This window comes from Lynx rufus, unplaced genomic scaffold (assembly GCF_022079265.1).
Source record: "Lynx rufus isolate CCGP_SWC_20201006 ecotype Redwood Valley unplaced genomic scaffold, mLynRuf1.p SCAF_1, whole genome shotgun sequence".
Classification (NCBI taxonomy): domain Eukaryota; kingdom Metazoa; phylum Chordata; class Mammalia; order Carnivora; family Felidae; genus Lynx; species Lynx rufus.
In genome coordinates, this window is record NW_025814823.1 from 156,850,086 (window position 1) to 156,876,761 (window position 26,676).

Genomic DNA, 26,676 nt, shown 5'->3' on the forward strand with positions numbered 1-26,676 from the left:
AATAGATCCAATGAGAAAGAAGATAGCAATTCGAGGTAATACTCAGGTACCCTATTTTCCTCCACACAGAGAAATGATCTTTTCCCTTCTTTTCCAGGCAAACTCCTTTGGAAATACAGCAGATGATAAAATTCTGAAAGAAAATAAAAACACACGCAAGAGAGAAAACAAGAGTGAAAGCAAGAGCGAGAGAGAGAGAGAGAGAGAGACAGACTAATGCAGTGGTCTCTACCACAAGTCATTAAGCTTTTATATGCGATACTCTGGGGCTGCCTGCTGTAACCAGTTAACATTTCTGGCCTTCCAAGAAAATATAACTAGTCCCTTAAAGTAGAGAGAGGAAGAAGAAATAATGGAGTGTCCCATTTCTGACAGTCAAGAGGGAAAGGAGAGAAATGTTCCCACACTGATCTCATTAAGATGACGAGAATAATGAGTGTGAATCTTATGTATGAATCTCCTAGTAGATAGAGGAGGGCATAAATGTATCCCACATTCACTCCTTTATGATGCCTGATATACTACATTTATTCTTAGCTTCATCTGATACTACTGTTGGGGGCTTCTGTTACAATATTACAGCTTTAACTTCAAGTTTTGCCGCTGAAGTCATCTGAGTCAGTCATTCAACACAGCTTTATTGAGTGTGCATGAAAACGGGGAAGATCTGTTAATGGCAACTGAAATGCATCTCAAGCAGAACAGCCTGAATTTATTTCCTGTCACTGGTTCTAGTAATGGATTAAAAATACTGACAAATGGCATTTTTCAGTTTATAATCTATTTTATTTCCTAGCTCCTTAAACTTAGGTTAAACATTCTACTCAATTAGAAATAGAACCCTGGTATTATTAAATACGTCTAAATATTATTAAATATTTTTGGAGGAAGACTCCTGCATTTTCCGCAAACACTGACGAGACATTTTCTTTGTGATTTGTTTCTCTTCCTTAGACCTAATGTAAGATATTTTCAAATAATAATTTTAAGTTATATCAGTTTTCAAGATTGGTATACATTCTGGAAGGGGACATAGCTCTCAGAAGCAAAAACCTGTGCTCTGGTTGTGTATGTCGTTCAAGCCTAAATGATCCACGGGCCCTTGTACTTAAGGACTTCAAAGCATTTCATAGAGATGATTTAATTTAGCTTTCTTCACTCCAATAACTTTAATAGCAATAAATTGGGGCACCAAGCTTACAGCACATAATTTATATAATGAAGAGGACAACCCCCTTACAAATTCTAACACTATCTCAAAATATGCCCAAATTATTATTTTAGTACTTCTACTACGTTGTGAAGGGATATGCTATCCTATTATATTACTTAATGACAGGCTAGAAGAATTTTGATCCACAGAATTTTGAAGGACATTTAGGATGAGAGCAATCAATGAAGCTGGATCACCAATTTTTCTAAATAATTCAAAATACATACACTTTTTTTCTTGGCATTTATTTAGTCTAATGAACACTTACACCATGGACAGCTTCATCTTAGCTACCGTTAAATCAATATGAATCAATATAGATAGTTTAAACTGTTTAAGCAACTCAGTGACAATATATGTTTGAAACCTGGAAAATATATTCTTAATGAGTCTACATTTACTTTTGGGAATAAGTAATTTATACCGCTTGGAGGCCAAGTGACATTACTTGTCTAAAATGTGCCTCACTTAGACACACAGTGAACCCTTTAAGAGTTCTTTATTACTGTGCACTCGTCTCTGCAGTGGTTTGAGGAGTGGTGTACATGACCCCGACCAATGGAAAAGTTCATTAAAACATAAGATACACACTTATTAACTTCAGGAATAATACTAACTAAAGTGAACACGGCTTTACTGTTTCCAGTAGGCAATGCCAGCCCTCTCAGATGAACACATTCCTTAACAGGGAATACCAAGGACTGGGAGTCCAATTTTATACTCTTAGAACTCTACAAGACAACATCAGACATTTGGTTTTCCTTAATTAAGAACATTCAACATATAAAGTTCGGGACAGAGAGACAGATCTATCTGTATTTCTCTCTCTGCCCTTTTTTTTTTTTTTTTAAAAGTGTATTTATTTATTTTGAGGGAGAGAGAGAGAGAGAGAGAAAGAGAGGGAGGGAGGGGCAGAGAGAGAATCCCAAGCAGCCTCTGTACTGTCAGCACAGAGCTGGACACAGGGCTCGAACCCACAAACCATGAGATCATGACCTGAGCCCAAATCAAGAATCAGACAGACGTTTAACTGACTGAGTCACCCAGGAGCCCCCGTCTCTCTGCCCTTCTTATCTTTTCAATGTTCCTGTCTTGAAGGATCTACTCCCCACGACTGGGGGAGAAGGAGAGTGCCTCAGTAATTTCCTCTACCGCAAAATGGTCTCCAAGCTCCCTTCCAAGTGTAACATTCTGTCACTTCATCTGCGCCCTTCAGAGCCCCACAGAATCTAGGCCCCTTGCCTTTGCCATGAGGCAGGTGCTCTATGTTGAAGGTAGGACTGGGATAGGTGTGTTGGTGGCATCCTGAGCACCAAGCCATGATTGCACCGAATCTCCTTCCTACATGCAATGTTTCCATTCTGCAGCTAGTACTCTATAAAGGAATTGATTAGGTTTATTAGTGGCTCTATGTCATTATTTATAACATTGCTACTATCGGGAAGTGTGTTCCAAAGTCTAAGTAACTATCTTACAAAACAGACTTTTCCATCTTATTTGGAGATGGGAACCCTATATGAAGAATATTTAGTCTTAACTACACTAACCAAGCCAATCAAGATTTAAGACTTAGAAACTATGGCATGAGTCTCTTATTCTGATAATATTTTAAAAAATGAAAGGAATAGAATACAGCCAGAGAAGCTGATAGAACCTGGGTTAAATGTGTCTTTGATAAACACCAGCCTGCTGAAGGAGGCATGCAAGAGGCTCTTGCAATGGAAGAACTAATTCTATTTAAAATAATTTAAACGCAACCAGATAAATTTTCAATATTGCCACCTAACCAGAAAAAGTGAACCCTGGCATCTGAACTTCTGCATTTATAAATTAATTTTCTCTGAGTAGCAGTCACCACTTTACCATTACTGCTTCAAAACGTAGCACCTCTTTTATACAACCTCATTAATCTGTGGATAATTAATGGACTACTTTTAAGACTGGCAATCTATTATTTTAAATTAAATCTTAAATATGTCTTTAACTGACTAAGAAAAATAATATTTAATCCATCCACATTTTACGACAAAACTGAATGACAGATTCTTTTTCTCAAACATGTAAGCATTGCCTGAAATCTGCTTGACGAGAAATGTATAGAATCCTGACAATAGAAAATGCACTAGAATTATGTGTGTAGAGCTAAGTGGTATATAAAACATCATATATTTACGTACTATTGATAAATTGGAATAGTTCCAGTTTTGGGATTCTTATGTGGAACTAGATAACTTGACGTGCAGAACAGCCAGTAAAACATGTATCTTCACCATTTTAAATGACTTTCCTATTCTACAACTTTTTCCTTCCCTTCCAATGAAGATCTAATAGGTAATCAAGCCTAATGAAGTATGCTTTTATATCTCAGACATAATGATATTCATTTAAGAATATAAAGATTATCTACTAGTCATAAATACAGTGCAATGTATAGACAAAACCCATCAAACCCTCATAATGATGGAGGTCGTATTACTTAGGCCAGAATTAATGTTCACCCCACTTCTCCATTTCAGTGAAGCACAACAATGTACCCTTGGAATTGATGTAAAGAAGAAAACTCTCGTATGGGTTTCATAAGGGCAAGATTCAATTCTTTACTCTCTACAAAGCTAAACAAAATCTTTCCTTTAATTGGACTCTAATATAGTCAATAATTTCATACAGAGATCACAAATTTTCTTTCTCCAGACTGGATTACCTATGGGAATAATCTTTATTATATGCAAACTACAGAAAATCCAAACTAGACTTCACTACCAAGAGTATGAAAATAAACAGAGTTAAGCTCATGTGAAACCTCATTTACAGTATGTATCCTCAAAGGGGGGCAATATGACATCCAAGGGGGCAAAAATTGGCTCTTAGGGGAGAATAAAAGAAACTTAGATATTACAATGATTTGTGCCCCTCCAAAACTCAACATTGACTGAGCTAATCGTATTCCTTAGCATTTATTTTCTCTCATTTAATGAAAATTTTCTTCTTAGGAGGTTGAATATGGAAAAAAAAACCCACTGAGAAACACTGATTTAATATAAAATGAAAACCAAGTTTTATCTCTAACATCTCTTTTTTCCATTCTTAAAATCAGAGTTGCCTTTCATTTTCATCCAAATATCTACTGACGCTTTAATGTAATTTCCATCTTTTCTTGCTTGTTAGTTTTTCTCTGATTTTCTCTTCATTATGTCCCTTTGAGCCAATAGCTGGTGACTGGTGTGAATGTGAGAAATGGTTGCTCTTTCATCTTTACTCTCTTACTGATCTCTCATGTTACCACTTGCTGAGTGTTGGACCTCTGTCATCACAGCCCAGGAGAAGGTGCAACGTGGAGTCAAAACTCACACACCTACTGTGGCAAGACTGACTACTGGGTCTATATCCAATTCTGACTGTAGTAGTCAAATGTGGTAAAATGGTGGCAGGAGAAAGAGCAACAAAAAAGCAGAAATAACTTTCTTAACAACATTTCAGGTCAGCTTTTCCCTCGGTAAATTAACACACTCATAATTCTAAGGTATATCGTCATAACTGGTCAAAATAGAAAAATGTCACAACGGAAAGCACTTTAATCCTATTTCTTCATATTTACCTGATACATAGGGACATGGAAATATGTGTCAAGTAAACTTACGGACTTAAGTATATTAGTGACTGCATTTCTCTTATAATTTACAATCTTTCAGAAGAGTTATTACTTTACAAAATTTTAGTAAAATAAATTATATAATTATCTCGTTCATTTAAACGTTTTTCTTTGCAAAACACTTTCCATAATAATATTTCACGATAGAACATGGCTTGCTCTTTTGTCCTGGACAGTTTCAATTGAAGCCGGAGGGTAGAAAGCTCTTCTGAGGACGAATATCCTCAGTTGGTTTAGGAATCTGAGGATGGAGAGTGATCTCATTACTTTATAATTTTTGATCGTTAGTCAACTCAGTTATAAAGTCTGGACCAAACAACATATTTTCAAAGGCTCTCACAAAGGTCTTGAGGCTGACACTACCTGATAAGTAATGCCTGAGGTGAAATGGCCTAGCACCCACAGAGCCAGGAGGAGACCACACTGAGGCATCGGCACCCCCTCCTGTCCCAGCTTTCATTGCTTGAACTATGAAGATTCACAAGAAGTCTAATTGCTGAATTCAAAAAGGTATCACAGTTATGTTCGTGATGTTAGCAGTTTATGTTTGATTATAATATAGTACAATAGCACTATACCTGAGGAAAAGTGAAATAGTTTTATTTTCCCCAAATCACTCAAGGAAGAATGTATCCCCAGATTATAGCATTTTACTACTTCCTACTTTTGAATACAAAGGAGAGTAAAGATAATAGAAAATATGTGTTTGACATGCTCTAAGAATTAAATTCTTCTTGTAAATAGACAATAAAATTTAAGAGGAATAAGCTTTTCAGAGAGTAGTAGACTCAGTGTCTTATGTGATTATCTCCCTCCAAAGAGCAGGAGGCCATTTTGCTGATATCTATTAAAATAAACAACAAAAAAAGGGTGCTGGCAATATTTAAAGAGAGCTATGCACCAATTTGAGGAAGCGCTGCCTTTGTAGGTGTAACAGATAAAACACAAAAGAGAAAGACTACACATTTAAATAGATCTAGAAACTAAGCTAGAGCAACACTCCACAAGAAGTATTCGAGAAATCTAGTCAAAATGCTTTGTCCCATTAATATCTGATTTGCTACATTTCCTAAGATTCACAGTTGATTTTAGCTAATTGTGATCAATCTTCAAACTCAACTCACTTCTAAATTTTGATCTTTGAGGGGCTTTTATATAATTGCAAAATTTATACGCAATGCTTTGGCATCGCTTAAGAGAACCTAACTTTTTATTGTCCAATACTTGAAAAAAATTTTCTTCCTTGGAATTCAGATAAATTTAGGAGAAAAATGTATGTTTTGAGTATCGACTTAAAAGTGTCAGTGTGTCCCCATGAATTGGGCATACGATCTATTTACTGAAAAGGAAACTGTAGTACTGGAACCTTCTAAGTGTCAATAGTCTTTGATTTTGTAAAAGGAATTTTGGGTAATTTTGGAGATATACAATCTTCTAAATTGATAAAATTCTATATAGGCTTTCTTGTTTCCTCACACATTTGGGAAGGAAGCATTTAATGTACCTTTAAAATTTGTGTAAATTAGATTGGAAATATTGTTTAGTAAACTTAATAAATGTTTATGTCAGAGGATAGCATAAGTGAAGAAGGATGGACAGAAGGGCTTGGAAATTTAGATTTATATAATTTTAGGAAAATTAAAGAATGCAAGGATAGGAAGGAACAAGAGTTATAGATCATTTTGCTTTAGTACTTGTTTCTCTGATTTTTGAGGGTCCTTCTGTTTTGTTGTTGCAGGGAAAATAACAACAATTACATCTGGAACATTTCCAGTTTTCCTGCTTAGCACTAAAAAAATAATTGTAGCAACACCAACAAAAGCTTCTATACAAATCATTTGAAAATTGCCATAGATTTGAAGCATACTTTTGTTGGTATGCTACTGCTGATGTCTCTTAGATTTTTAAAGTAGAAATTTCTGTTGGGATCTTAAAGTTACCTTTCCTATGTCCAGTACAATCACCCTATATATCTCACTAACATGAATGCTAAGATTGAATTACAGGGGATGTAGATATGCCTTTGTTTGCACATTGATGTTTCTTCTTAAGCAACGCTCCTCTCTTGGTCCTTGAACGTGAAGGCCACTTAAAATGTCCTTATTGTTGTAATAACTTTTAGAAAAATCCATATGTTGTTTAATAGCAGCAGGCTTTCTACACAGAAAATACCTGATAAGGTATCCTCATGAGCCTATTGTCTTCAGATCGTTGCATTGTATTCCCATGGCCTCTGCAAGTTCAGTTCCTCCTCCCTTGCTTGTGCTTCCTCCATTTTTTAAAAAAATCATTTGGCTACACAGAGCTGCCTCATGTCATTCTCTGCATACATCATCTCTGTTTTTTCTCTTTTCCTGCATAATGGCCCAGCTTTTCTGAGAGTAGCTGTTGTCCTGAGTGTGATCCTTTACTAAAATGGGGATTGAATGAAGGTGAAGCACAAATTATCTGGACGCAAAGGAAAACCAGGCATTTGAAAAGGACCCAGAAAGGAACGAGTAATGAACCAGAGTGGCCTCGATGAATTGCTGTAGAGGGAATTCTCAGTTCTGACACAAAAGGAACACATGGATACCAAGGAAAACCAGGGGTGGGGGGGGTGGGCAGAATCTCAGTAGGAAGCCTGCCTCATAGGCTGGTCAGCACAGAGGGTTGAAGCCAGTAGCCTTCCAGATAGCAACAGAAACAAATGCATTTTATGAGTAACAGTTAAAAATTCAAACATGCCGGTTCTGGGACACAAGATACTTGGAAGGGTTGACATCCCTTCATAATTCATGTTCATTGTTCCTCTAAGTAAAATATGTGTCTCCCTATAGTTATTCTGTTAGGAATTGTACTTTAAAGGCAAGAGGACATTTTTGATAATGCACATCTTAAACTTTTCATTAAACTACCAAATTTAAATTCTACCTTTTTGTGCACTCTGACATTTTTGTCTGGCATTTTCATTAATTTTGCGACATACATAAATGTAGCTGAAATGTTAACTGATCAATACTTTGTCTCTCTCATGTAGCACTAGCACTCCATTCCCTAAGGACCACACAGCAGAACAGAAATTAAATGTGTAAAATATCAAATGTTAATGTTAAACACAGCGGCACTTACTGTATAACGACAGAAAAGGCTAAAACAATTCCAAATGGACAGATGGTACCACAAATTATCTACAATCACATTTAAAGATTAAAGTTTGTCCTGTAAAATAATTCTTTGACGCACACTGAAGTGTGTCCTTTTACTGATAGCTCAGTTGTCCAATTATTTTTGTGCTCATTACAGTGAGAAATGACAGTACTGAAGAGAAAGAGAGAGTGCGCACTCCGTTTTTTTTTTTCCACGTTGCACCCACTGACATCCGCAAGAACACAAATGTCTGGTCAAGAGCCTGATGAAAATTAGGCCCAATTTATGAGACATTTCCACGTCTGCAATAGATGATTCCAAAAGACAAGCAGGGCCTTCTGCGCCACATACGTCTGTGTTTGCTCTCAGGCATACAATATTCATAGTAAAATTTAAAAACCTAATTCATAGCACACAAAAACAAGGACATTCCCAGGAACATGTTTGCTTATGTTTTATCCCTCGCCTCCCCGGCCGACCGCAGCTTTGTGTCGTCAGCCGGCTCCAACGACTTCCCAGAGCACACAGGTAGTGCCAAAGGGGCCGGAACCTCTCTAGCCCTACGTTTCTTAGGCTTTCCCCTTTAACTGACATTGGGACAAAAAGATCATTGTCTTTCCATTTTGGTTTCATTATTCTACATTTGTTTTTGGATAGGAAATTAGAAAAGAAAAAGAAAATGGAATAGAAAAAAAAAAGGCTCTTAAACATTATAAAGTTTACTGATCTGGGCCTAAAACCAAGCCACATAATGGTACAAATGCATGTGCTCCGTGAAGCAGCTGCATTTATGAAAAAGTGGGCCAAGTGGAACCAATATTATAATAATAGACCCGAGATCCATCAACAGGGAATGATGGGAACAATATGTTTGTAACAATGGGGTGCTGCTCATACTCTTCTCCTAATGGAAAGCAGTTCTTTTCAATAAACTGGCCTAAAAAGGCTCTGGTTATGCAACGAGATCTTTGAAACATTTCATTTTTAAATATATCACTTAATATCTTTAAGATGAATAAAAATCCTACAATACTTTATTTTTTTTTTCTGAATTGTTATGATACTTAGATTATAAGGTACATATTTTAAAAGCTCTTTTAGAAAGAAAAAGATATCTGTTGTGTGGCTTTGGGTAAGGTTCTTTTCTGTGCCTCAGTGTTTTCCTCTGCATATTGGGAAAATAATAGTATCTACTTTGTAGATTGTTGTTAGGTTATTGGGAGTATTAAATTCATGTATTCATGAAAAGCACTTTCGTGCATTAGTGTCTGTAAAACAGTTTCCTGGTACATAAAGGCTTAATAAGTATTGGTTGTTATTATTATATAGAGGATTATTATATTATTATTTATAGGACTATGAAATAGTTTAGAATTTAAATGAAAAGTCCAAGGAAAGCATTAGGCTATGTCTATCATCATTTAATAACTAGCTCTATTAGAGCAAAGCCTTATATATCTGGCATCATTGGAGAAGAGTTTCTTCACTTAAGAACAAAAAATTTCACATTGATTGACTGGTTTATTGGTTGGTCTGTTGATCTGGATGGCCATTTATATTGGGAGCCTACCAAGTACTAGATACTCTGCAGGTGATGCTGGACCACCAGGGTGGAAAAGGCGGGGCCCCCCTTCTCATGGTATGCCCAGCTCAGGTCTAGATAAATGAAGTTCAGTTTTGTTGTTCGTTATTTTAATCACATTCAGTAGAGTGTAACTCAGGGCTTGTATTCAACGAACCTGTCAATGTTATCATTTCTTCTCAAAAGTACTCTTCTTGCACATTCACATTGCGACTTGTGAGGCCTCTTCTCGCCATTCGTGTCTGCAGACCCTTATCCCACCTTTACTGTGGCCTCCCCCTCCTTTTTTGCAAGCATCTCGCATTCAGTTTGTGTTTTGTAGGATGAAGGCTGTTGGAAACTGACTACCAGCTGAGAGAGACATTATAATCTGTCTTTCCCAGTGAACTTGGATACCCTTACAGTGAAACCACTCAAGTGTTATCATGTACATGTACCTAAGTGTCTCAGAATTTCAGCACCTGATTTTTGTTAATCAAAGGAAAATGTGAAAAAAGCCTGCCATCTTGAATTCGTTTTACGTCAGTGACCTCTAGAAGCAAGAGAAAGTTTATGAAGACTTATACAATACATTGTAACATTAAAGCATTCTGAATGAATGTTCCTGAACAAATGACATAACTGTATAGATTCCCCTGTTTTCAAATTTCATAAACAGTTGTGTGGGATGAGTTTGGAAGGAGCGAATCAAAGATGGCATCATGGCATTTTTGGGAGAATATTACTGCGTCTGTTATAAGGGCCCATGGAACCTGGAAGTAATGGCATTAAATATACATAGAAACTCAGTGTCAGTTTTTCCTCATTAATATCAAAGTGTCTCTATGATAGTGAAAAATCATAATCCAGTTTGCTTAACAGTACCCCAATGTATTTATTATGTGGAAGAGCTAACTAAAAGTGTATTGACAGAGGAAGATTTTCTTTTCCCAAACTTAATGATGATGGCAACTGCTTTCTTTAAGGAGACAACAACATGTCTATGGGAAGCAGGCTGCCTAACTTTCTGGTAACTTACAACACAAAGGGACATACACACTCTTTGTTCCATGTGCTCAGACATTAATGAAAGTCCTATACAAGGCCTGAGAGGAGGACAGAGCTCAAAGTGCTAAACAGATGTGCAGACACTCATTTGAATGGTAATACTAAAATGTTGATTTGTTACTATAATTAAGGCTCTTCTTATGAGCTCCATCATAAAGTCATATTCTGCTAAACTGGAAACTATAAGAAAGCCTAAGGTACTCATCTTCTAACAAATATGACAATAAAATAAAGGATTTCAGAAGAAGGACTCTACTTAAACTTCAAACTGAAATCCTGAATAAGCAAAACTAACGTGAGAGCGGAAAATCCCAGCTAAAGCACAGAGGAAAGTATTCTCTCAGATTTTCTGGCTTTGCTAGTTGGTCTCATCAGCAGTTTTTAAATAACCAAAGTAAAAGGCTACAAGATGAACATTGTTAGAGGACTATTTGGATCTATCAAATTCTCACTTGTGCCTTTTTAAAAACTGGAAATCTCAGAAACAATAAAACGTCTCTTAAATAGGTCACATCTACTTCCAATTGATTCACATATTAAAATATTACCAACCAGCATCCTACTGCCAATGATTTTCATATTTTGAAAAAAAATCTATAGAACAATAACATTAAAATAAGGATGGTCAAGATTATTAATTTTTTTTTTAACACTAAGGACTTTTCTTGGCTCTGTTATTGGGATTTGGAATTATGCAATATGTAAAATTTTACTTTTTGACTGTCATGGAGAAAATTATATATTGGCTGAGATTTCTTGCTTTCCGGAAATCTGGTGGGGGTGGGGGATGTATTCTTGGACTCAGACCTTGAACGATCCATCAGGTTCCTGCCCACGGCAAATCTGTCCAGTCAAGTCTTAAAATAGGAGTTTTAAAATGGCCACATCAACATAACTGTTACTATAGCCACAGAAACATGCAGCTATGATTACTGAATTTAATGAATAACAATGTAAGTAATAAAGAATTATCATACCACAAAAGCAGCGAGGCTCCTTGGGGGTGAATCCCAATCAAAGCAACTATTAACGTAGTATGCAGCATTTACGAGCACCATGACACAACGCTTCATTCTGATAAAGTTTCTTAGGAGCAGCTGTACAAAAGATGAAAATATTATTAGAATTTGCAAGACTAAAAGCCATCAGATATGGCACAAAATTCTTCAAGTTTAGTGTGACTTGAAAAGGATTCATAAAGTTAATGAAGTTGGAAGAATATACCAAGCAATTTGGCTCATGAGTGAAAGGAAGAGAAGTATCTCTGGAAACAGCAGAAAGAACTGAATTATAAGAACAATTCCTTAGCTAAATAGATTTTCTTAAAAAAAGCATTATTATGTGGATTGGGCTACCTGTGTGCAAAAGGCAAACATCTCCAAAAATTAAAAACATTTACATACCATGAATCTTAAATATATTTTTAAATTCTTAAATCTTATTGTGGTTTTAAGATTCTTTACATGCCTTAATTTCAAGATATTTGAAAGTGAAACGGATAACGTGGAATGTTTCAATTTCAGGTCTTAGAGAAAAACCTGTCAAGTATTGCTTTTTTTACAGAAAACAAAATTTTCATCATTTTTGTGGGATTCTCCCTTATTTACTATCAATTTTTCAGTCTTGGTCTCTCTTGGTCTCTCTCTCTCTCTCTCTCTCTCTCTCAGTTTCTCCCTCTCAGTCTAATTCTCTGTCTCTCCTTTCCACAACAAATTTAAATTGTATTTTCTCATTACTTTTTCACCGTTTTGGAGTTAAGAAAAAAATTATGGTAACCAAGTGCTTTACAAAATCTTTCATTAAAACGGTATATGAGAGTTGGTACAATTTAAATCTAAAATTTAAAACAAGGCATGGCTACAACTGTAAAAGAATAGCCCATATGCTAGATGATGATACAAAAAATGATCTACAGCTGTGCTAATAATTAGAATACTATGTCTACGGGTAATATTTTGCTAATTCCAAATATACTTCAATAGTGATCTGGTATTTTAAAGAAGTAGTTATATAAAGTTTCCTGAGGTCATATGGAAAAAATATGTCTATGTGTATGTCTAAATATAGATGCATGTACAGGCAAACCAGTTTTAATAAGTTATTAAAATTGAAATTCTTTCAGGAAAAGAGTCACCCTTTTTGTTTTCCTTCTTTCCTTCCTACCCTGATCATTGTCCTTTTAGAGCTACTTTCATTACTTTTATCTATAATTGTGAAAACAATGTAATCTGTATTTCTATTTAGATAGATATTGCATTTGTAATGCATGCACTGTCTTTAAACAACCAAAGATCCCACTGTTTATGGTGAATTGATTAGATGTAAAACAAAACTAATTTTAGGCTTCTAATAGCACAGAAAATTGTTCAATATTTTAACACACACAAATGAGTTCTGTATGCTTTATCGCCGCAACAAAAACATTTTACTTTAGCTGTGTTAATTGGAAGTAAACAGTTTTTTAAAGAGGTAGCTTAGTACCCTTTCTTAACTTGATAACAAACCTAATTTAAGACTGTGTCTAATTACAGGATATCAAGCCTTATTTATGACAGAGAAATCAGATGTGCTGATTTTCTATTTTCCTAGCTAAAAATGCCAATAAAAGTTCACTTCTAAAAGATCATAGTCAAAATCTAATTAACAGGGAGGTTTCCCTTAAAAGATGGAGCCCCTCTCCTGTGGATTAGAGGGAAGAGCTTTACGCAGGGCTCGCTTTACACACACCTGCATCATACCTGTGGGTGGTCGTCTGGACATATATTTGAACCTCGGCTTTTGGTGTTCTCTCTTACACATTCCATGGCAATCAGACAGTATTTTATGTTCAAAATGATCATTCTTACGCCAATGCATGAATACATATCCATTCTATGCAGCACCTACAGTATCCCCTTTCCATTCTGACCACCCCCATCTAATTTATTAGTTTGGTATTGTCCTTGCTTGATCTTTTAAGGAAAGGAAGGGAAGAGAGAGAAAGAAAGAGAAAAAGAAAGAGCCATTTCACATAAGTAGATGATCAACAATTCCATAGGCTTCCCCCCCTCTATACTTCCAAAGTTTATTTGAATTTACTTAGATGTTTTACAGATACAATCAGGTCTTCCCAGAGGGGTTAATCTTTCCTTGCTCTTTACCTGTTTAGAGAGTCTGTTTTCCTCTTCAATGTACTTCTGTTCTTTGGGTATTAATGTTCGTAAGCTGGCTTTCACCTATACATCAACATATGTGTCTGTTATGGATTAATATATTACAAACGTTTACAAGTTTTTCACGCAGTTCGATTTGCAATAATTCCTAAAGTTTCAAAGTCCTGGCTGCTGTGCTCATAAAATATAAATGTATACAGTTGCACATGCATGCGCTTCCATTTCTTACGCCGGCAGGCAGCGGCCGAAGCACAGCCGCAGTGGCAGCCGCCAACTATAACAGAAAGTGTGGGTGTGCCAGGCAGTGGCAGAAGCGTATTCTCCAGGATACATCAAGGTTTAGAGAAAATGAGGAATGACAGAAATTCTCTACAAATCAGGAACAAAAGCTTTCATGAAACTGAACTCTTTAGCAGTACAAAAAAGCCAAAGTTAAGACTTACAGCATTAAAAATCACATCTATTTCAAGATAGATGACCCCCTTTGTTGGCCCTGTCAGCTGCTTGTTTTTCAAGACGTAGGCTTTCTGTTCACCATTTTGAATCTGCGGGAAAAGGACATGACAGCCGTCTGTCTCGCGGTCTCCACTGAATACACTCCCTCAGTGACCTTTGACCCCCAGCTGCTGAAACTGACAGAGAACCCAAAACAACTGTGGCAATTCTGACAAGTACCTGTTCATTACCAGGATCAAGTCTGTCAGGAAAAATTAACTATCATGGGATTCAACATGGCCGTGAATTGAGTATGTTAAAATTTTTAGTGTTCTTATTACAGACCTTGGTTGAGAAATGACAGATACAGAGCTGAGGGTTTTTTTTTTCCTTGAGCAAAAGCAACACAGAGCAGTGTGTCAGGTGAATAAAACTTACAGACAGCAATGGTATAGCAACTTTGCCCAGAAAGTCAGCACTTCGATCCCGATCTTCATCATAAACTGTCACTTCAAGAACTGAATGGATATCTTTAATGTTGCTGCATAATAAATACACATAAGAAGAAAAGACTTCATCAGTGGGGAACAAGAACAAAAATGCTTTTGAAAATTTAGATGGCTCCAGCTGATTTTGTGTGTATGTGTTTTTATGTATGCTATTTGCATATACACATATACAAGGTAGCTTGGTATCTGACAGAATTTCCCATAATGCACCTTAGTAGACTACAGTGATGGTTCTATTATCTGGAACTTTGAACACCACTGTAATTTCAAGTTATAATTTTTTAATGAAATATAATCTTCCATCTGGATGGGCGCAGAATAAGTTATTGTAAAAAAAAAACCATCAATAAGTGGCACTGATGTTTTTGAGACTTTTCCCTCTAATTATTATCACAATAATTTCTACCTTCCTATTAACCCCATGCAAAACTTCAGTAAATTTGATATCAGCAAGAGTCACAGTATATTTTTCTTTTTTTGTAACAGTAGGACATCTTTTTGTTTACAGTTCTTAACAAAACTTCTGGTAGTTTTATAGTAAAAATTAACCAACACATAAAACAGAATGGAGAAAATGTAACATTGATAGCTTTTGTACTACCCCAGGATTTAGAAATTAAATAGTGTTCCATTATGTTCCACAGACAACGTATGTTAATAAACAACTGTGTGAGCTCTGAATTTTTGTTTCTGGAAAAATAAACCCCAATTGCTGACAGCATTGATTCTTTGATCAAACTGTTTACCAAGAAAACATGAATTAAGAGAAAACAAAAAAAATGAATATATTCATTACTGAAAGACTGCAACCACATGTGAGAAGAGGCTTTATCAGGGCACAATCAATTAATGGCTTTGATAATAATCAAACCTATTCATTCAATTATGCATTCCAGGGAAAAACACTCTCAACAACCTTCTTAGGAGTGCAAGTCTCCTGACCAGGCTTTCATCTCTTATAAAAATGTGGAATTCCTTAAAGATAAATTGGTCAGATAATTAAATCTGATTAGTTACTGGCTCTTAAGCTGAGACATTATAAGAAATTAATGAGGAATTTAGCAGTTTTCATATACAAGAAAATAAAACTATGTTAGAAAACTTTTAAGAAGTACTCTGTTTGGAGAGTTTTCCTTTGTTCAGAGTTCATTTCTAAAGCCCAGTTAAAAACATACACCCACACCCACACACACACACACACGCACACACACAACGAACTTAGGAGATACTATGGTGTAGATCGGCAGCTTTTTTAGCGTGTAGTCAAAAGATTTATAAACTTTTTTTTTTAAAAAAAAGAAAAATCAACCTAAATGGTGATCTGGTAACTAGGACAATACTTAATGTTCTTATTGTACTAAAATGCAATAAAACAAAACTAAAGCATCTCTGAATTCGAGACTGAATTGTTTGCTGATTTGAGCAATGGAACAAATAGAGCTTTGTCCTCCCTGGTGTCAGTGCATTTGGGGGGAATTTCAATAGAAAGCATAAAAGGAAGAAGCGGTATGGCAATTCAGTTAATGGGAGCAAAACCCTTAGTCAAATCATATAAAAACCTCAGTTTAAAAAAAAAATCTGTGAAAACACAGAAAAACAGCATACGCTTTCCCCAGGCTTCACTATCAGAAAGGTAGTGCAATTATGCTATTCGGTGTTGCCAGCAAAGGCAGTCCAGATGTGCTGAGTTGTTAATCGGTCAAGAATAAACACACACACACACACACACACACACACACACAAATAAATATTATTAGCTCCAGTTTTGAAATGAGTTCAAGGTAATGATTACTTACAATGTGAAGATTTTGTTCCACTCAGGATTGAGATTTTTGTAGACGGTGTGTGTTAGCAGCCTATCATTGTTCAGTTCCACTACACAAAATGGGTCACTTTTGCCTATAAGAGATTTGGGGGGGACATTTTCAGTACAAATAGCACCCACAGTTCACAGGGTCATGAGCATGACCACATCTCTTTTCTACAGAGTTTTATAAAAAACGAAAACTATTGTACAGTTTAAAAAATTTAAAAACAACATCAAAATACAGTTAGACATAACTGGGTAATGTTAACAATTGTTGTGATTCAGAGCAATTTAGAACCTGAAAAAAGTGAAAGAGAGAAAATTATATAGCTGGTATATCAATTTGCACTTTTTTTAATACAAAAATAACACTACTGCCAATTATGAGAGAAGATGTGATGCCAGTTTATCCCTAAGTCAATTTGTATTTAATTCTATAATGATCCTTTGAAAGGCTCAACCCCTTCACTTTTATGCATATATTTTCCAACTCCTCTGACTCATTAGTAACTTATAACAGAAACTCCTAAACAAGTTTATGTTGGGAAAACTGCTTTATTACAGAATTACTCCATTTTAATGTACCTTCAGATTCCCTCCTGAAATATCTATGGCATCACAAGAAGGTAAATTAGACCCTCTGAGGCAGAAGAAATTCTGCCATTTGAATCCTAACCGCTCAACCAGTCTGCATGTTAAAGAGCAGTATTTTTTTCCTGTCCACTGAGAGTAAAGAATTTGGAAGTTATCATCTGTTTACAGGGACTCTGTTCTGCTATAGTCAAATCTTGTCCATTCGGCAATTATATTGTGTGATATCCTCAATATTTCGTAATGTCATGTGAGGTATTATAAGAACCCCATAAAGTCAGAGGCTCTTTGGGGCAGCATTAATGATATTAGTGCAGCATGTAATTTGTTTGATACCTTATACAAATGACAATGAAATCAATATTTAGACAAAGCTGTCCAGAGGTCATATCTTTTAAACTACAATATTGATTTAGACTACATAAGAGGTTAATGTGCATATTATTAACTTTAATGATAAAGAATAATTGTTTTAGATGCATTGTGAATTGTAGTCACTGTAGTTTACACTTCTGTGAAAGCTTAAATATCATTGAAGATTTTCAATTAAATTTTAATAGGAAGGAATTCATTAGCTATCAGGGACAGATAAGCTACGTGTTCCCTCACAGCAGTGTATTTACTTTCCATGTTGTAATTCTTAAAGTGAGCTGTACCAACTTTGACTCACCTTTAATTGAACGTATTAGTTTTATATTAAAAAAAGAGATTAAATATACGTGTGTTATTTCAGCGGCCTCATATACCCCAGGTTGATTGCATACTTTAACAGCATGGTAGTCTTTTCAATTTTTGGTCATAGGAACAATTTTGACTGAAGAGTAGAGACTAGAAAGCCTTTGAGGACTGGTAGAATTTTTATCTCTGCCTTAGGATCTGTATTATCCTTTTTCATACACAACGTGGAAAAGGGAATTCAAAAAAGAACAGTTTGTTCATTAAAACACAGTGCAATAGGTTTTATACGCCACATCCACAATTTTATTTTCCTCCGTGAATTCAAGTATAAGCATAAAAAGTAGATTTGAACAATTTCTAAAACCCCACTTCTTTTCACGTAGCTTTGTGCTGGGCACTATAGTGTGCACAAAAGAAGAGGACATAAACCACCACCTCAAATAATTTATAAAAGGGTGGGACGGAGAAAACACCTATCTGTAATGATCAGAGAGAAAATTAAGGACATATTTAATAGAATTCAATGCCAAAAGAGTAATTATTTTACTATCACTTTAGATAGAACTTTAGATTAAGTGATAAGTGTTGGTAACTTTTATTTAAAAGCCAAGTGTAACATTCACACTCTTCCTGGAACCTCCTTTTAATCTTTCTCATATATGTGTACATTCATGTAAATATTAATTTAGTAAAAAAAAAAAAACAGAAAAGAAAAAGAAAAAAGATTACATAAAGAGAGCACTTATTGGCATTTTTGTTTCCTTATTTTCACTTGCTTTATTTCAGTTACTATTATATTTCAATTGACTTGGTTTTACTTGCCCTCAAGTGATCAACAATGTGTAAGAGATTCAGTCAAAGTTGCACCACTTTTTCAATTGCAAAACACAAGAACAAACTTCAGAGACCAATATCTATTGGGGGAAAAATTACTTTAAACTTCTATCAGCAGAAGATGAAAATCCTCCCTTGATTTTTTTTTTTTTTTTCCCTACAGGAATTATATTCAATGGTGTAAGAGGCTTTCAACCCCATGGAAAGTCTCTGAACTCACCACCTTCTTTGTTACTCTATCTGTATTTGCTGACAAAAGATATGGAGTCTTAAAGAAACAAAATCTGTTCTTAATGATTAACTCTTTCCATATCTTGTTAAGAAACGAATACATTTATCAAACCCTATGCCCATGAGGCAGTGTCCATCCTTATTTTCTTACCATTTACTTGATTATTTTTCAAGACCATTCCTAGAGAAAACTGATGTCCTCTGTCTACCACTCATTCTCTCAGCCATTGTTTTCTATTAGAATGAAGATGTTAAAGCCCTGGAGACAATGCTGCACCAAAAATAGTGTGAGAACCCTCTGAAGCCACTTCTCAGTCATTTTGCTGGACTAAATTCCAGTGGCATCCATCATTGGCAAAAATATTCACTCATATGTACCTGCTTATAACTTGAAATAGGTAAGCAATGTAATTTTTAAGAGACCATATTAGACACTGTACCAAATGGAATGGCACTTACATTAAAAAAAAAGAGCCTTTTACCTCAGACCAAACTACTATTTAACTTAGCTTCAATTAAATGTATTTAAGCATAAGTCACTAGGCAACACCTTTCCCAATAACTGTGTTGTATCTTAGCAGTTAGTCGGCCACACACATGCGAAGAGCTGGCTAATGTTTTGACTACAGATTCATTCACTCAACAAATAATTATTACTTACCATGTACCAGGCAGTGTTCTATGTGTTGAGGATGCAGAGGCGCATAAAATAATAATAATAATCCTGACCTCATGGTGGTTACATTGAGGAAAAAGATAGACAATGCATACACACATTTTATGGTACTTTAGAAGGTGATAAGTGTTATAGAGAAAAACATCGGGAGGACAATGAGGAGTACTTGTATATATGGGCAATTTTTTTTTTTTTTTGGTTTCTTTGGCTTTTTGATTTTTTTTTTTATATATGAAATTTATTGACAAATTGGTTTCCATACAACACCCAGTGCTCGTCCCAAAAGGTGCCCTCCTCAATACCCATCACCCACCCGCCCCTCCCTCCCACCCCCCATCAACCCTCAGTTTGTTCTCAGTTTTTAACAGTCTCTTATGCTTTGGCTCTCTCCCACTCTAACCTCTCTTTTTTTTTTTTTTCCTTCCCCTCCCCCATGGGTTCCTGTTAAGTTTCTCAGGATCCACATAAGAGTGAAACCATATGGTATCTGTCTTTCTCTGTATGGCTTATTTCACTTAGCATCACACTCTCCAGTTCCATCCACGTTGCTACAAAAGGCCATATTTCATTTTTTCTCATTGCCACGTAGTATTCCATTGTGTATATATACCACAATTTCTTTATCCATTCATCAGTTGATGGACATTTAGGCTCTTTCCATAATTTGGCTATTGTTGAGAGTGCTGCTATGAACATTGGGGTACAAGTGCCCCTATGCATATATGGGCAATTTTTAAAAGGACTGTCAGAGAAGGTCTCACTGAAAAAGTTCCGCATGGGCAAAAAGAAACGAAAGAGCCAAGGGAGTGAGCTTTGGGCTACCTAGAACAACAACAGATTGTGGAAAGGTCAGAGAAATAGCTGTGCCTTGTGTTTCTAGGAATATCCAAGAAACCAGTGTCACTGAAGGAATAGACTGGGAGAGGGGGACAGTATTAGAATGAGGCATGGGGAGGGTGGCAGGTCTCTTTAGAATACGTTTCCTCTAGAAGTGCTAGGGGAAGCTTTTGGAGGTATTTGATCTGATGGCTGCTATTTGGAGAGTAAGGTGGAGAGAAGCCAATGGAGGAGGTAGCAGAAGAGTGAGGAGGATACTGTGATACTCCAGGTGATGGAAAGTGATTGGATTCTGAATGTATTTTGAAGGTAGAACCAACAGGGCTTGAAGATACCAAAAGTAAACAATCTACCATGCCTGATACTGTTATTTGCTGATGAGAAACAATTTATTGAGCTTGGCTAAGTCAATCTTTTTTCCCAAGGACTAGAAGCATTCAACAAAGTGCTCAGAGTAGCTTTCTCTGGAATCTGGTAAAGAGGAAAATTTACGTAAGGAGAGAGCAGCCAATTTTATATTTAACTTCTCTTCAACTTTTCCTTCTAAAAAGTTATGTTTTTACAGTTATCAGTAACGGATGCCAACATCAGGTCTTTACACACTGTTATTTTCGACTAATTTAGAAAGTATCCTTCTGCCACTGCATGATTCAAGGGTAATTAAAAATTAAGAGCAATTTCAACCAAAATAATAGTAAACGTACAATATCAAATTCTATAAACTTACCACTAAAAAGCATTCACCATAGTTTTATTTTAAAGAAGTGGCTACACATAGTTAATGTGCTTATCCGGCTTGCTAAATGATGCTTTAAATGACTGGCTTTTCAGTTTCTAAATTTTGCAGCCTTGATTATGTGCCACTTAAACAACTGAAAACAATCACAGAAATACCAGTGATGGACCTAACCATTAATTATCTCCTTAATTATTCCTTCTTTTCATCCTTTTATCGTTTCAGTTAGACCCCGTGATATGCTGCTTTGCTTGTTGAGAGTATCTGAGGAGAGGGATTGACTACAGGAAGCAGTGTTGATGTCTATTAAGAACATGGTATTCTGTAAAGCCCTAGAGAGTGATGCAAAGATGCTGCTTGTAATGATTTCATTCAATACTGTATGGCTACAAATGCAAGAAATTAAGGCAGCATGCAAAGTTGAACTTTGTCTCTGATTATTTTGGGCTATTTAAACAGCCTAAATGTATGAGAACAGATTACATAATCGCTCATCTCCCTCTTATTCTAGTCATAAGGCTAAAGCTGACCTGTGGGTACCAACTGGTTTTTCCTTAACGTTCACTGTTTTGGCTAAAAAGCACCTATCCTCTCCTTTGCAGTGCAGGTAAATGAAGATATGGGTTTGGATGCAAGATAGAAATTGCAGCGCTTGGCGGGGACTGGAGCAGTGGGGTTGATTGCATTAACCACCATGACTGCTAACAGAGAGTCTTAGCCTTGCTTGAGAACATTGCAATTTTCCATGTTGACAATCTTCTAGAGAGAAATAGGAATACCTTTTGAAGCACTCATTACTTATTGAATGCCTGCTCTTCTCACCCCAGAATTATAAGTATGATTAAGACATAGTCCAGCACTCAAGGCACGCACAATTTAGTGGGCATGATAGGCATGTAAATACACAATTATAATGCAGGATTGCAAGTGCTGTAATAAAGGTAAGTGAAGGGTGCAATGGAAGCAACGAGAAAGAAGCATATCATTCTCTAACTCTAGAACAGGAAGGGCTGAGGAGGCGAAGACTTCCTCAGTGGATGAGCTGACCCTGGTGATCTATGGTGATGACGCATCTCTATCACCAACAATTTTAGAAGGACAATTGCCTAAAAAAAAGACTTTAACAATTTATGACAAGCAATGTTTAGCTTAAATTTATCTCTTTATCCTTTTAATAGCGTCTCTACAACACAAAAACTTAAAAACATGCTATGTAATGACTATAAAGTAGATACTTAAAAATACTGGGTTAGGACTAATGCATTTGTCCATAATCTAGTTAAATACGAGGGGCTATTTTTTTCCCCTATGTATTTTTATAGGGGGAAAAAATCTCCCGCGGGAATGAGAATTGGAGGTTCTTCTATCTTAACTCAAAAATAAATCTATAACAAATTTTAAAGCATATGCTCTAATACCTAAATTCTTCTGGTGAAAAGCCATTCCCACCACAGTAAAAACAGATGTCAGAATTGTCTCCAATGGGCATCTTTTCTGGCAATCTTCAAAACAGCACTGAGGAATAAATAGGATGCAGCGACTGGCTAATTCTCTCTCACTCTTAGCTCTTGCTCTTTGAGGTCACAACACTGACATATTTATAAAGAACTGTGGGAAAGTCTGCACCACCCCTGCTTGCTTGTTACCTGTTATGTGGGCAAGTGGACGACTTCAGTTTGTGCAAACTACTGGTTTGAGCATTAAAGTCACTCAAAAGATACTGAGAGATATTCTTGCTCCCAGAATAGAAAGTTAATCCTGATCCATCAGTGGTGGGCTTTGTCCAGGGTCATTTTGCTGCTGACAAGCAGCACAGTTTGCTGGATGTGATGTGTTATAGAAATGTGTGTGTAGGGGGGCTACGCAGTGACCACCTCTTTGTTGCCCTGTCTCTGAAAACACAGAAGGCTTTCAATAGCATGGAAAGCAATTCATATCCATTGGGGCCTTTTATTTGGGGCCTACCTTGCACAAATTAAGCTCCTTGGTTTAATTTCCTCAGGTGTCACAGTTTGAAATGGCTATACTTTAATCTTTTTAAAAAACTTATAATCATGGTTGCCCTCTGTCCTTTCCACAAACTGGAATTTCAATCATAACATATAACAGTGTTCTACATACATGAGGGAATTGCACAGGGTCCAGCAAAACAAAAAAACAACGTATGTCGGATATATCTTGCAATCGCTCCCTTATCACCGGAGATGGGGGTTTGACTTTTGCTTTTTTCATCAACTGACCTAAACATAGTTTAAATGTATGATTGGTAGAAATACATTAACTGAACTCCTCACTAGGTTCCCAATGGGTCTGATTCTGGGACCGAGTAATGATAATTGGACTTCTCTTTCCTCACGAAGTCATGACGCAGGTTTCCTTGTGTCAGGAAAACCAGCCCCCTAAAATTGTGGCTCTCAGCCTATTAGATGTAGTACACCTTTTTTTCAAATTGAAGATTTTGTAATGTCTTCCTTACTACTTTGAAATTAAACTGACCCAATCATGATTTCAAGATTTCATATAATGCATTAATGCCATGATAAAGGAGCACTAAATAGAAAGTTGTTTATAATAAAACCATGTTTTTTTTTATTCAACAAATATTTATTGAAGGCCTACTATATGCCAGAACATACAAACAAAAAAAGGAAAGGTCCCTGCTCTCTTGGAGTCTGTTTGTGGTGGGGAGGGAGGAAAAAGAGACCAAATACTGAACACAATAACAAGTATATTTTATGTTAGAGAGTGATACATGTTAATGTAAATAGAACAAAATAGAGCAGGAAAAAGGATTTGAAGAATGCCAAGAAGGGGCACAGTTTATAAATTTAATTAGTGTGGTTGGAGTGGTCCTCACTGAGAAGGCGAGATGTGAGCAATGAACTGAAGGAAGTGATGGAGTAGTCAAAAGGCTACCTGGAGATAAAGGTCCCAGGCAGAGGCAAGAGCTAGAGCAAAGGCTTGGTGTGCTCAAGCACCCTGATGGTGGGGCACAGTGAACAATGGGAAAAATTGTAGAACATGTCAGGGAAGTAATGGGTAACCAGATCATGAAGGGCTGTGGAGGCAATCCTAAGGTCTTTGGTGTTTGCAGTATAAAATGGCAGCCATTTGTAAGACTTGAGTAAATAATATGTATTTCAGAATGTAATCTAGGCTCAGATTATCATGAAACAGATTTAAAACCCATATCAATGTCTATATTTAATCATGCGGAACATAGGACAATTTTCACTACTTAAAATCGTCTAATACTTTGTAGGATATTTAACATCCGCAACCTACTCCCACCAAATACTAGCAGTGCTCCCTAACCACTGTGGCAATTCCATTCTCCCATAAAGCTCTAAAATGCTCAAGGGGGCAATACTGCCCTCCTCCAAACGAGAATCACTGCCCTACAGCAACAGTTCTTAAACATTTTGGTCTTTAGGTACCCTTAAAAATTTTTTTTAATTTTTTAATGTTTATTTATTTTTCAGGGAGAGAGGGAAAGAGAGAGTAAATGGGGAGGGGCAGAGAGAGAGGGAGACACAGAATCCAAAGCAGGCTCCAAGCGGTCAGCACAGAGCCAGATGTGGGGCTTGAACTCACAAACCAAGAGATCATGACCTGAGCTAAAGTCAGATCCTTAACCTACTGAGCCACCCAGGTGTCACAGGTACTCTTAAAAATTTTTGAAGGAGGGACACTGACTGGCTCAGTGGGTTAAGCGGTCAATTTTGGCTCACATCATGATCTCACAGTTTGTGGGCCTGCACCCCATGTCAGGCCCTCTGCTGTCAGTGCAGACCCTGCTTTGGATCCTCTGTCCCTCTCTCTCTGCCTCTCTCCTGCTCATGCTCTCTCAAAATTAAATAAAACATTAAAAAAAATTTTTTTGAGGACATCAAGAAACTTTTCTCTATATAAATCATATCTATCAGTTCACCATTTTAGACATTAAAAATGAGAGCATGTACAACTATCATTCATTTGAAAATGATACAATAAATCTATAACATGTTAACATCAGAGCAGTCAAAAATATAACCTTTGAAAAATTTCATCGTCCACTCATGAGAGAAAGAGTGAAAAAGACAATAACATCTTAGTATTATTATGGAAATAGTTTTGACTTTAAAGATCTCTGAAAAGTCTTAGGGATTCCTGGAAGCTCCTGGGCCACACACACTTTGAGAACCATGACAAAGAGCAATGGAAACAGAGCACAATGTAAATACGAATTTATTTCCCTTGGGATCTAGAATTAGATGCAAAAGAATATTTATAGTATTACGTGTAACAAGACGCATGCTTGAGTCCCAAAATTGAACCATCTTGGTATATGCTGGGAAGCTTGAAATTTAAGACAGAAGAACAAGAAATAAAATGAGACAGATAAGAAACTGGAAAAGAAAGAAAAGAGAGACTATGGGATCTATAAAATGAGAGGAGGCTATGAAAAAATTATGTCTCAGCTTTGGAACGTTTACATAAATTGTGGTTAAAACATTTAAAAATTTTATTTCAATTAATATTTAATATAGAAACTCTATGCAAGTGACTGGTTACAAGATTGGAAACACAAAAGTTCTTTGTCCAAAGATATAAGTGTTAATATTAGAAGCTTTTTTGTTTTGGTAAGTTCCTATAGATACTTTAGGACCTACAGTAATTATATATTTAATTAGACTCCCCATAGAAAAGTGTCAGGTTCCAGATAATCTTCCTTATAAGTAAATTCGTTAGCTGGTAAGATACTTTGCAGTAGAATAAAATTCTTTAGACTGAAAAAACGAAGTACTCTACTGGGTGATTAAATATATAAATATTAGGCAATAAATAAATAAATAAATAAATAAATATTATATTAGGCAATAAAACTGAAAACTGTCATCTATCTATCAAGCCTTTGTCTTTAAAATCATATCTTTGTCTTTTTATTTCTTTTCTACAAAATATCTACTCATTCAAGAGTCTGTTACTCATCTTAGTACCTATTACAGGATCTCTGATTCTGAGGGCTGGGAAAAATGCCTCAGAGGCCAAGTTCGAATAGCTCACCAGGGACTTGAATCCTCTCTACAACCAGGCAATCCGATAGGCTCTGGTTTCAGTGATGGGGCAATCACTACCTCCACAGGACTATTCTGATATGTATGCTTGGCAATTATAATTTTGGGGAAGTGCTTCTTTACAGTGCACACAAAATTACGTCTCGGTCACATTTGCCTATTTTATGATTTGCCCTCTGTGGTCATTTTTAAGTTAAAATGAAATAATGGGTGCAAAGGGAGGGTATAGCAACTGTCACTTCAAGTATCTGCTCATTACCCACCCTCTTGCACTATTAATGTGGATGGCTTGCTGAGCATCTATTCTAACTTTTGGTGTCTCTTCCTAAACGAGACAGGCTGTAAAGGCCAAAATCACATTTTTAGACTCCCTTGCAGCTAGGGTTGCAGATGTGTGTTTGGCCAACCCGGTCAGATGTACTTGCCTAAGATTTTATATTAGTATTCAGTTAACTGAGAGCGTGTGGAGTGCATTTTGCTGCTGCAGACTGCAAGCAGAAGTAGCATAATTAA

The 26,676-nt window shown here is 36.3% G+C and overlaps 1 protein-coding gene across 26 annotated transcripts in view; it reads right to left on the reverse strand.

Annotated features, from left to right (window-relative positions):
• MCTP1 (multiple C2 and transmembrane domain containing 1) overlaps window positions 1-26,676 on the reverse strand; it is a 525,474-nt gene that overhangs the window by 142,412 nt on the left and 356,386 nt on the right. For 22 of the 26 annotated variants that reach the window (XM_047089153.1, XM_047089172.1, XM_047089119.1 and 19 more), the window contains 5 exons: window positions 16,513-16,615; window positions 14,646-14,748; window positions 14,216-14,317; window positions 13,761-13,835; window positions 11,598-11,717 (listed from right to left, as the gene is read on the reverse strand). In XM_047089153.1, coding sequence (XP_046945109.1) covers window positions 11,598-11,717; window positions 13,761-13,835; window positions 14,216-14,317; window positions 14,646-14,748; window positions 16,513-16,615 — 503 coding nt within the window. Of the gene's footprint in view, window positions 1-11,591; window positions 11,718-13,760; window positions 13,836-14,215; window positions 14,318-14,645; window positions 14,749-16,512; window positions 16,616-26,676 lie in introns of those variants that run through there. The other 4 variants (XM_047089109.1, XM_047089092.1, XM_047089282.1 and 1 more) reach the window with 4 other exon arrangements.